This window comes from Chiloscyllium plagiosum, chromosome 41, assembly GCF_004010195.1.
Source record: "Chiloscyllium plagiosum isolate BGI_BamShark_2017 chromosome 41, ASM401019v2, whole genome shotgun sequence".
Taxonomy (NCBI): Eukaryota; Metazoa; Chordata; class Chondrichthyes; order Orectolobiformes; family Hemiscylliidae; genus Chiloscyllium; species Chiloscyllium plagiosum.
Window position 1 is genome coordinate 14,927,273 of NC_057750.1, and position 12,303 is coordinate 14,939,575.

Consider the following 12,303-nt stretch of genomic DNA (forward strand, 5'->3'; position numbering starts at 1 on the left):
GACAGTGGGAGACAGTGGGAGACAGTGGGAGACAGCGAGGGACAGTGGGAGACAGCGAGGGACAGTGGGAGACAGTGAGGGACAGTGGGAGACAGTGAGGGACAGTGGGAGACAGTGGGTGACAATGAGGTTCAGTGTGGGACAGTGAGGTTCAGTGTGGGACAGCGAGGGACAGTGCGGGACAGCGAGGGACAGCGAGGGACAGTGGGAGACAGGCAGTAGGATACAGGCATGGGATACAGTGACAGACGATGAGATAGCAAGGTACACATAGAGATACAGTTGACAGACAAAGAGGCGTCATGAGATACCGTGAGATGCCACAACCCCCCCAACTGAGTCAGTAATGTCCTTCAGCAGGGAGGGAAATCTGCCATCCTTACCCTGTCTGGCCTACACATGACTCCAGACCCACAACAATGGGATTGAATCTTAACTGTTCTCTGGACAATTAGGGATTGAAAATAAATGCTAACCTGGTCAATCAGGCTACATCACATGAAAGGAATACAGAAAAATAAAATAAAGATTCAATAAATAACCCTTTGGCCTGCCTTGTTTTATCACAAAGTCACCTCTTACCTTTCCAATCCTCTTCCCTTCCACTGCAAGGGCCTTCATCTTGGAGAAGTAATGGTAATAGGAGACCACATAGGTGACAATAGACTTCTCATCGGGATTCTCCATGTTCACATCTAGCAGAACGGTTCAACATTTCCAACATCAGATATGCAGGGTTATACAAAACCACAACAACTCGGTACACTGTCCCCATCAAATACTCCCAGGACAGGGACAGCACAGAGTTAGATACAGAGTAAACCCCCCCCTACACTGTCCCCATCAAACACTCCCAGGACAGGGACAGCACAGGGTTAGATACAGAGTAAACCCCCCTCTACACAGTCCCCATCAAACACTCCCAGGACAGGGACAGCACAGGGTTAGATACAGAGTAAAGCTCCCTCTTCACTGTTCCCATCAAACACTCCCAGGACAGGGACAACACAGAGTTAGATACAGAGTGATGCTCCCTGTACACTGTTCCCATTAAATACTCCCAGGACAGGGACAGCATGGGGTTAGATACAGAGCAAAGCGCCCTCTACACTGTTCCCATTAAACACTCCCAGGACAGGGACAGCACAGAGTTAGCTACAGAGTGAAGCTCCCTCTACACTGTCCCCATCAAACACTCCCAGGACAGGGACAGCATGGGGTTAGCTACAGAGTAAAGCTCCCTTTATACATTCGCCATCCAATATTCCCAAGACAGGAATGAGATTGTATACATCAGTGACAGCCTTGATGGTCACTGGACAGTCAGTGGCTCTGCTGTATTCAAATGGAGTAAACACAATCCCTTGTGGTGCCAATGTTCCACCGGGCTGAAACCAGCAAATGGCAGGGTAATGTCCCAGATACCCTCTGACACGAAGAGGCTCATGGTTCTACCTTCGGGGTCCAGGAGCTTGGCCACGCCCAGCTGCTGCTCAGCCACATTAAACGCTTGCTGGAGGTTAAAGGTCGTGTTGGATTTCTGCAGTTTGTCGAAGTCAATGAGGTCACTCCTGAAAAAATGGCAAATATCCAAATGATTACACCACGAGGGATAAAACACCGAGACCTCTGAGTGACCTTGGCTCTGGCTGTGGTCACTTTGGCCATATATTGGTTCAGTGGTTCCTTACAGTGCCTCAGGACAGGGCAAGGGGCATTGGTCTGGTGGAGAGCTGGCCAAAGCCTGACTCTGTGATATTCCTGACAAACATGTATCTCAGTGAGCAGTGTTCCTGACATCTCCATCTGTCCCTTCAACAGTACCTCCCAGATTCCACTTGACTGGCACCCCATCCACCACTTTCAACAGCCACTCCCTCCACCACCGACGCTCAGTAGCAGCAGGGCGTACCATCTACAAGAAATTCACCAAAGGTCCTCAGACAGCACCTTCCAAACCCACAACCGCGTCCATCTAGAAGGACAAGGGCAGCAGACACATGGGAACACCACCCCCTGCAAGTTCCTCTCCAAGCCACTCCCCATCCTGACTTGGAAATATATCGCCGTTCCTTCAGTGTCGCTGGGTCAAAATCTTGAAATTTCCTCTGTGAGGGCATTGTGGGTCTACCCACAGCAGGTGGACTGCAGTGGTTCAAGAAGGCAGATCACCCCCCAACTTCTCAAGGGGCAACAAGGGATGGGCAATAGATACTGGGCTTGGATGTAGGATGAAGCCGTCCGGAGGCCCCACTGAAGATGTTACCTAATATGGTAACAAAACGTCTGGAAATGAACTTCCAGCTCAGCGAGCAAACCTACATCCAGAACCTCAACCTGAGCTTCTCAAAACTCGCTAGATTGTGGGCTTGTTAACAATACTCAATATTGTGAAAAACAAAATGAAATGCTGTAAAGACACTTAAGGGCTGCTGAAATCCTGAACCATCAACCTGGGCCCTTGTGGAGACACTAACTATGACATGTGAAGGGAAACGCCGCATGCCCCCTGAGGGGATACGGCCTACCCAGCATTCCCCTGGGGAGACATAAAACTCTGCTGTAAACAGGGCTGTCAAACCAGGCACCATGCCTATTCTCAATGCCAAGCTGATCGGCCTTGCTCCATTGCATACCTCACAGGATCAGGACCTCTGCTCACCCATGTGCTGGTTAACAGACAGAGAGAGAGAGAAAGATGGGAGAGCAGAGAGGGGCAAAACTAGATAGAGAGAAGGAGCAGTAAGGAGAAGGAAAGAGGGGGCAGAGAGAAAGACAAGCAAAGGAAGAAGGCTAAAGGAGAGAGTGGGAAATGGAGAGAGGGAACAAAGAACACAGAAGAACAACGAACAGTGCAGAACTGGAACAGGCCCTTCAGTCTACCGAGACACATGATGCCTTACTAAAATAAACATCTTTTGTCTTGACGCAGTGTGTACCTCTCTATTCGCTGCCTATGTCTGTGAAAATGCCTCTTAAGTATTGCTATTGCATCCGGCAGCACATTCCAGGCACTAACCACCAGCCAGCTCTGTATCCATCTTACCAGCTCACCTCAGTTCCCATGTCACTTCAGCTTGTGAACCAGCCTGCCATGAGGGGCCTTGTCAAAGGTCCACGTAGACAATATCTACCACCCTACCCTCATCTATCATCCTTGTCGCTTCCTAAAAAACTCAATTAAGTTTATATGACACAATCTTCTTCCTCGTACATGTTGCCTATCACTAACCAGTCCTTATTTTTCCAAATGTGAGTAAATCTTATCCCTAAGAATCTTCTCCAGTAAGTTTCATACCACTGATAGAAGGCTCAGCGGCCTGTAATTTCCCGGAATAGCCTTGTTGCCCTTCTTAAACAAAGGAAAAAGGTTAGCTCTTCTCCAGTACACTGATATCACTCCTGTGACTAAAGACACAAAGATTTCCCACAAGGCCGCAGCAATTTCTTCACTGGCCTCCCTCAGAATTCTGAGATTGATCCCATCAGGTCTTGGTGACATGTTGAACTTTAATGCTTTTTCAAACACCCAATATTTCCTTTTTTATATCGACATGCCCAAGAATATCAGCATACCTCCCCTGAGACTCACCATCCATCACGTCCTCCTTTGTGAATACCAAGGGAGAAGGAAAGATTGGAAGAGAAAGATAGTGAGGTGAACTTTGGTTAAAAACAGCTAATCGCCTTCCTTGGTCTGGCTTAGGAACCTATTTGGTTTATACTGATTGAGATTCACCAGCAAACCTTGGCGAGAAAGGGCTCTCATCTTAAACAAGATGTCCTTTATTTGCATGATAGCAATCAGGTCCATGGTACATTTGTACGTCAAGGGCTCTTAAGGTTCAGTGGTAGTATCCGTACCTCTGAGCCAGAAGGCTTGGGCACAAGTCCCATCTGCTCCAATAGTGCGTCATTCCGTATTGAGACAGCTTGTTTGAAATGTCTACATTTGGAAGTGATAGAGACAGAAATCACAGCCATGTGGGCTGTTCCTCACCCAGACAATCAGCTCTGTTCCATTCACCCTAACAAAGAGGACCTCAAAACCTGCAAAACTCCCCCTCCCCAAACCAACCCAAACACAGCGAGTCCCAGTCCCTGGTTATTGGGATCTGGTGTCCAATTCTGCCCTGGGACCTGCTAAGTTAGGTGTTGGCGGAAACACGGTGAGCTAATCTGTGGATGTAGCTTTTTATTCCACGTCATGGGTGTAGCCTAACACAGGCTCCAACGTTAACCCTCTCTGTGCCACTACCTTACAAAACATTCTCTTACATTCTCTTCCCCTCTACCTCCCCAAAGCCATAAGACTATAAGACATGGAGTGGAAACAAGGCCATTCGGCCCATTGAGTCCACTCTGCCATTTAATCACAGCTGATGGCTGTTTCTTCAAAGCCATGAATCGTTTTCTTTGTCCTTCGGAGACAGCATGTATTCCCTCCCTTCCACACCTTGAGTTACACCCACTTTACATCTTTGTGTCTTCCACAGCCGTTAACAGCCTCATTGGTCTTTTGTACTGAACCGCGAAGCCATCTGGCCCCATTATTCCTCACCCTCTACCAAAAGTGTAAAAAATACCAACTTTCCTAGCCCTTACAGTTCTGAAGAAACGTCACGCCCGATTCAAAATATTATCTCTGTTTCTCTCTGCACGACCTGCTGAGCTTCTCCAGCACTTTCTGTTTCTAGTTTGGGCCTTCTGCAGTCTTTTACTTTCAACTCTTGATCCCATGGCAGTCCCATCCCAGGGATTGGAAACGATTGGGAAATGACAGTTGAGAGACGGTGGGGGGGGGGGGGGGGGGGGGTTAATACTGGTGCCGCCTGAGACTGGTTGCTGATTCAAGACACAGGACATAGAACAGTACAGCACAGGATCAGGCCCTTCAGCCCATCATGTTGTGCTGAACATGATGCCAAATTTAATTAATCCCTTTTGCCTGCCCTTGGTCCATCCCTTAAGTCTTCATACACTGATCTAAAAGCCCCTTAAACGCCCCTATTGTATTTGCCTCCACCAGCACCCCTGGCATTACGTTCCAGACTCCTACACTCTCTGCGTAAAAAACTTGCCCCTCACATCACCTTTGAACTTGCCCGCTATCACCTTAAATGCATGCCCCCTTAGTATTAGACATTTCACCTTTGGATAAAGGTTCTGTCAACCCTATCTATGCACCTCATAATTTCATAGACTTCAACCAAGTCTCCCCTAAGCCTCTGCCACTCCAGAGAAAACAACTTGAGTTTTTCTAGCCTCTCCTTATCACTCCTACCCTCTCATTCAGGCAGCACCCTGGTACACCTTTTTTGCAGGCCTCACCAAAGCCTCCACATCCTTCCTGCAGACCAGAACTGAATGCAATACGCAAGACATCTAATCCCAACATCCTCCAGCCCTGAGTCCTGTCCCCCCAAAGCAAAGACGTGTACCTGTGTTTGTGGATGAGAGCATTAAATGCAAGCCCATCACTCCAGCTGCTGGTGAAGTTCTGCACATTCACACCGGGATATCTGAGGACGATAATCAAACAGATACATTTGACAATTTAGCTGGCCCTTGTCTAGATCTGTGCAGACTGCTTAATTATTCTGTTTTGTGACAGACATCAAATTTTCTGCTTTTAATAGGGGTTCAGTCACTTATTGTTCATGAACCTCTCGAAAACTAAGAAGAGGTGCTTCGGCAGCACTGTGTGTTGGTTCAGGACGAGGTAGACGACGCTCTGTTCTGTCACTAAGCCTCCTACTAACTGAAAGAAACTGGCAGTGTAACCCACACGGCTAGGACTGCTCAAGAGGGGAGACACTATCGTGATCCCCCCCCCTCGCTGTGATCAGCGGACATTTGCTTGAGGTGAAGGGCAGGAATTCTGTGGTTTAAACAGGTACTGGGAGAGCTGACGCAGCTGATGTGGATCTGGTGAAAAATCACCCAACACCAGGTTATGGTCCAGATTTTCAACTCTGTCCACCCCAGTCCAACCCCGGCACCTCCAAATCATGACGGGGAGCTGGAAAAAGAACAGGCGTGGCTGAAGCTGTCCAGCGTACCGTTAAGATTAAGAACACACTAGTGAGGCAGGGTGAGGGGGTGAAATGGAGAATTCCTATGGTGTGGTGGTAGTGTCCATACCTCTGGTCCAGTTTCAAGCCCTGCCTGCTGCTACAGAGGTGCGTCAAAACATCGCTGAGCAGGTTGGTTAAAAATACCTCCATGGGGAAACTAATCCTGTGCCTTCCTCAACAAGAGGAACATTTGGATGAGGCTTGGAGCCAATAGGAAGGTGAAGAGTACTGGCTGATTAAGTACCTTGAGCACATATAAAGAGAGACTTAACAGTTCCAGGCAGTGGGTATTGGGGGGTCATTCACCCAGACTGCCTCCCTTCTCTTGTCCATGCCCAGGTACCCTTGGAGGGGGAGAGGTGTTCACTGGTACACTTGAGCCACCTGACCCAAGGGCATCACAGGGCGAGCTGGAGTGCATTGTCCACACTGGGAAGGACATTATAACTTAAATTCCATTAAAGATCTTGATTATATTGTAATAATGGGTTTGCTTATTCTCGTTGCTCTTGCCAACAGTGTATAAGGAGAGCAGGCTTCTCCCTCCCTCTGAGCCCAGTTGTCTCCAGAGAGGGGATGCCCATTTCTACTGCCTCGCTCAAGGACTTCCAGAGACTGAGGGGGCAGCAGGAAAGGAGTGGGGGGGGGGGGGGGAACGGAGCACATTGCTGTCATTCAGTAAATTTCTGTTCAAGTTTTCATTTCCCTGTTTTCAATGGGATCAACCATTTGCTTCACAGGATGCTGCCTGACCTGCTGCGCTTTTCCAGCAACACATTTTCAGCTCCCTCAAAGATGGTGAACAGCCATTTCTGCAGCACTGTGTACTGAATACTGTGAGTGAAATATCTTCTTCACACCCATTCTGACTAGCTCTCCCAGGCTGTTATACAATGGTAAGAAGGCTCCTAGCGTGCAGTTGATCACTGCAATCCTGGCTAATACCAGCCCTGTACTGAATAAAAATAGAGAGGTTGGTCTGCCCTCTGACCCCCAGCCGATGCACTCTGACCTCCAGCCTCCACCCCTGTCAGTATGATCACTCACCCAGCTGTCTTCATCTGACACCACAGCAGGAGAGCGTCTTTGGCCGAGCGAGTCTCTCGGTTGTCTTCTGTGTTGATTTTAATTACCTGAATCTGAAGCAGAGACACCTACAAAAGAGCCTGAAAGACCAAGATGGCCGCCCCAGACCCTTCTCCACTCAGAGACCCTCTCCCTCCAATCACTCAATTTACTCTGACCCTCAGCTTCCCCCCATTCCTAATTCCAGCTCCTCCTCCAACTCAAACTCCCTGCCACCCAGCACCTGCCCCCACGCCAAACTCTTCAACTCTCAGTCTCTACAAGTATTCTCCCCTCCTCTTCCCCTTTCTCAGATACCGTTCCCCCTACCCCCTCTGTTTTGTTTCCCTTACCCTCCTGCACCTCCCAGCCCTAAACACATCCTCTCTGCTGTCGAGTTCTCAGTCCCTGCTCCTCCCCAAACATCCTCCTCTCTCCTTTTTGACTAACCTCGAATCTTTTTCTCCCATTTCTCTGTCCCTCACCCTCTTGCCCCTAATCTGAGGTCTTTCCCCAAGAGAGCAGGCACTGACTCGGACAGCCCAGGATGGTCCTTGGTCAAGGTCTGCCTGGAAGCCGTTACCTGGAAACGGAGGATAATGGTCCAGATGAGGCCGAGAGTGAGCCGGTGGTTTCCGTCGACGATGTCGTGCGAGCCCACATTCTCCAGGTGAACACGCTGCTCCTTCAGGAACTGTAGAGCCTTGTCCACATTCTCCAGGGAATGGATTCGCATCCGGCCCCGTGTCGGCTTGGGCTACAGTTGGGGAGGGGGAGGGGGGGACAGTTAAAATACTCACACACCATCGTCAGAACTAACACACAGCCAACAACAACTTGTATAGACATTTCTAAAAAGCATGAGGGGTGTAGATACGTTGAATGGCAAGTGTCGTGTCCCTAGGGTGGGGATTTCAAGACTAGGAGACATGTTTTAAAGGTGAGAAGAGGAAGATTTTAAAAGAATAAATATTTCTTCCACAGGGTGGTTGGTGTGAGGAATGAACTTCCAGAGGAAGTGGCATTTGCGGGCACAGTTCCAACATTGAAAACGCGTTTAGATAAAGTTAATGAAAAGGAAGGTTTTGGAGGAATATGGCCCAAAGGAAGGCAGGTGGCATAAGCTTATGTTGGGAACTTGGTCATAATGAGCAGGTTAGACCAAGGGTCTGTTTCTGCACTGTGTGACTCCAAGTTGTTTACCCAAGAGCTAGTCTAAGTCAGCGAGCACAGGGCTGATGGGAGAACGGGATTTGTTGTGAGGAAGGATACAGAAAAACAGGAGCTTTGGGTGACCTTAAGTTTATAGAAGGTGGAATGTGGGAGGCCAGCTTTGAGTGTGTCAGAAGAGATAGGCCTGGAGCGAACCAGGAATGAGCTGTAAACTAGAGAGAGAGAGAGAGAGCAACAAATAACAATCCTCCAAGGGCAGAGGGAGGTGAGTTTTCCTTTTGCTCTTCAAGCAAGGACAATGGGTAGACACTGTTCTGATCCAGAACAATTACAGAAACATGATCATTTTGGTCAGCATGGACCAGTTTGGGCTGAAGGGCCTGTCTCCGTGCTGTAGGACTTGATGGCAGCAGGGTGAGACTAAGGATGGGATCTGAACATCTGTCAGGTATTTAACACTTAGGAAGGACAGCAATATAGGGAAAGGAGGTGGGGTAGCATTGTTAGTAAAGAAGCAATAATTGAAAACAGAAATCACTGGAAAAGCTCAACAGGTCTGGCAGCATCTGTGCAGAGAATTCACAGTTAACATTTCAGGTTCAGTGACCCTTTCTCAGAAACGAAGGGTCTAATGGTCTCAAGTTTCTGAGGAAAGGTTACTGGACCTGAACTATTAACTCTGACTTCTCTCCACAGATGTTACCAGGCCTGCTGAGCTTTTCCAGCAACTTCTGTTTTTGTTTCTGATTTCCAGCATCCGCAGTCCTTTCGGTTTTTAATGAGGAAGGAAACTGGCTCAGAAAATCTTGACGTAGAAACTGTACAGGTGGAGGTCCAAAACTCAAAGGAGATTATTTGTAGGCCCCCAAACAGTAGTCGTGATGTAAGAGAAGGCATTAAGCAGGAGATTTGTATTGCGTTCAGTTTTGGTCACTACATTGTCGGAAGGATGTCAAGGCTTTGGAGACGGTTCAGGGTTCAGAAGAGGTTTACCAAGATGCTGTCTGGAGATTAGAAATGCAATTAATCAGGTTACAACTGTAATCATGGGTGAGTTTAATTTACATATACATTGGAAAACCAAACCACCATGAAGCAGGATTTCCTGGTGTGTACACCTCATGGTTTTTTTAGACTAATACATTGAGAAATCAATTAGAGACCAGGTTATTCTAGACCAGGTATTGTGTGCTATGAAAAAGTATTAACTAACAATTTGCTGTATTAGGGAAGAGCGATCATAAAATTATAGAATTGTTCATTAAGATGGAGAGTGAAGAAGTTAAATCCAAAACTAAGGTCTTGAATCTAAATAAAGATTATGAAGCACAAATCGGCGATAATGGAATGGAGAACGTTTCTAAGAGCCCTGGCATAAATGGGTACACAATGGCTAATATTTTAAGAATGTATGTATGAATTACAACAATTATTCATTCCCATCTAACCCAAAAATGAAATAGGAAGGTTGGTTCAACCATGGCTTACAAAATCAATTCAGGGTGGTATAAAATCCAAAGTGGAGACATATAAAATTGCCAGAAAAAGCAGCAAACCTGAGTTTAGAATTCAGCAAAAAAAACAAAAGATTTGATCAAGAAGTACAGAGCATCCAGCAGAGTATGAAAGTGAACTTGCAGGAACATAAAAACTGACTGTAAAAGCTTCTATAAATATGCGAAAAAAAAACAATCAGCGAAGACAAATGTCGATCCTCAGAAATGGACGTGATTGTAATGGGAACAAAGCAATGGCAGAAGAATTGAACACATTTTCTGGTTGTGTCTTCACAAAAGAGAACAGAAGTAATTTCCCAAAAATCTTAGAATGCCAAGATCTACTGAGAAGGAAGAATTGAATAAAATCAGTATTAGTAACAAAATGATACAAGAGAAATTCATGAGGCTAAAGGCGGACAAATCCCAAGGGCCTGAAAAATCTACATCCCAGAGTATTCAAGGAAGTGGCCCTGGAAATATTGGATTTGCTGGTAGGCATGTTCTAAACTCCTATGGGCTCCAAAGCGGTTCCTTCAGACTGGAGGGTGCTAAATATAGCTTCACTATTTAAAACAAAGGAGAAATAAACTGAAGAAATATAGAGCACTTTGTCTAACATCGGGGAAAATGCTAGTGTCTATTATAAAATATATGATAACAGAACACTTGCAAAGCATTTAGTCAGCACGAGATTATGAATGATTTGGAATTGCCAGTGTTGGACTGGAGTGTACAAAATTAAAAATCACACAACACCAGGTTATAATCCAACAGGTTTATTTGGAAGCACTAGCTCTCGGAGCACCGCTCCTTCATGAAGGAACAGCGCTCCGAAAGCTAGTGCTTCCAAATAAACCTGTTGGACTATAACCTGGTGTTGTGTGATTTTTAACTCTGAGATTATGAAAGGCCCTTCACGAATCCATTAGGTTCTTCTGAAGATGTAACAAATAGAATAGATAAGGGAGAATCAGTGGATGTGGTGTTCTTGGATTTCAAGAAAAGGTTGAAAAGGTTATAAGAGGCTAAAAATTAAAGCATGCAGCATAAGTGGCTGATATACCAGCTGGGATTGACTGACCTGAGACAGAGTGTGGGAACAAATGGATCATTTTCAGGATGGCGGATAGTAATAAGTGGGATACTGCACAGATCAGTGTTTGGGCCACAGCTATCCACAATATAGATTAATGATTTGGATGAGGGAACCAAATGCAATATTTCCAAGTTTCCTAATAGCCACAGACGAGATGGGATTGTAAACTGTGAAGAGGTCATTCAAGTAAGTTGAGTCAGTGGGCAAACACATGGCTGGTGCAGTCCAGTGTGGCTACATGTGAAGTAATACACTTTGGTGTGAATAACAGAAAGCATGATTGAAATGGTACACATTGGGAAGTGCGGATGGACAAAGGGTGCCCTCGTACACCAGTCAATAGAATGGAGCAGTGAGCAATTCATAAGGCAATGGGTATATTGGCCTTTATTGCCAGGGATTTGAATTCAGAAGTAGGAAGGTCTTACTGCAGTTAACCAGGGCCTTGGTGTGACCCAGCTGGAATACTGGAATTTTGGTCTCACTACCTAAGAGAGGATATATCCTCCCTAGAGGGAGTGCAGCAGAGGTTCACCAGGCTGATACTGGGATAGCAGGAACCCCCCGCCCCATGAGGAGAGTTTGGTCTGACTGGGCCTTAGAAGGAAGAGAGGGGGATCTGATTGAAATGTCTGGAAGTCTAACAGGGCTAGACAGACTAGATACAGAGAAGATGCTTCCCCTCACTGGAGAGGGTAGAACCAGGGGTCAGAGTCTAAGGATATGGGGTAGACCATTTAGAACGGAGTTGAGGGAACAATTCCTCCCTCTAAAGGCAGTGAGACTGTGGCATTCTCCACCACAAAAAGCAACGGAGGCCAAATCACTGCATCAGTTCAAGAAAGAGGTTGGTGCGTTTAGAGATTTCTAAGGCATCGGGGCTTAAAGTGGGAATACGGTATGGAGAGAGAGAAGGCTCAAAGGGCTGAATGGCCTCCTCCAGCTCCTAGTTTCTCGGATGTTTCAAGCTATCGGAGACAGTTCTGGCACAATGTTGATGTACGAGGTTCCGGAGATCGGCGGTTAATAGATTGCCATGGATTGCATGGTGTTACCAGGCCCCCGGTAAGTGGCAGGAAGACTGAAGGTGGATCTATTACCAGCTGCTCTCCCGACAGAACCTCCAGCAGTTTGGTCAGTATGCAGCCATCACGCAGGTCCACGTACAGATCTGTGACCCGACACATCACCCGCGCCAGGTGAGAATTCATCCACTTGGTAAAGGTCTTCTTCTGTACAGCATCCCGCTCATCTGGGGGGGCGCCAGGGGGTGGAGGGGTGAAAGGGGAGGGAGAAGGAGGGGGAGAGGGGGGAGGGAGAAATAGAGAGAGAGGGAGGAAGAGAAAGATGGACAGAGTGGGTCAGAGACACGGAGGGAGAGCAGGAAAGAGGG

General features: G+C 47.1%; 1 protein-coding gene across 1 annotated transcript in view; it reads right to left on the reverse strand.

The window, feature by feature from the left end:
- LOC122542711 (spectrin beta chain, non-erythrocytic 4-like) overlaps positions 1-12,303 on the reverse strand; it is a 216,701-nt gene that overhangs the window by 192,555 nt on the left and 11,843 nt on the right. The window contains exons 3-8 of the mRNA XM_043680691.1: positions 12,011-12,162; positions 7,726-7,899; positions 7,125-7,216; positions 5,442-5,522; positions 1,456-1,571; positions 583-695 (exon numbers count right to left, since the gene is read on the reverse strand). Coding sequence (XP_043536626.1) covers positions 583-695; positions 1,456-1,571; positions 5,442-5,522; positions 7,125-7,216; positions 7,726-7,899; positions 12,011-12,162 — 728 coding nt within the window. The remainder of the gene's footprint in view (positions 1-582; positions 696-1,455; positions 1,572-5,441; positions 5,523-7,124; positions 7,217-7,725; positions 7,900-12,010; positions 12,163-12,303) is intronic.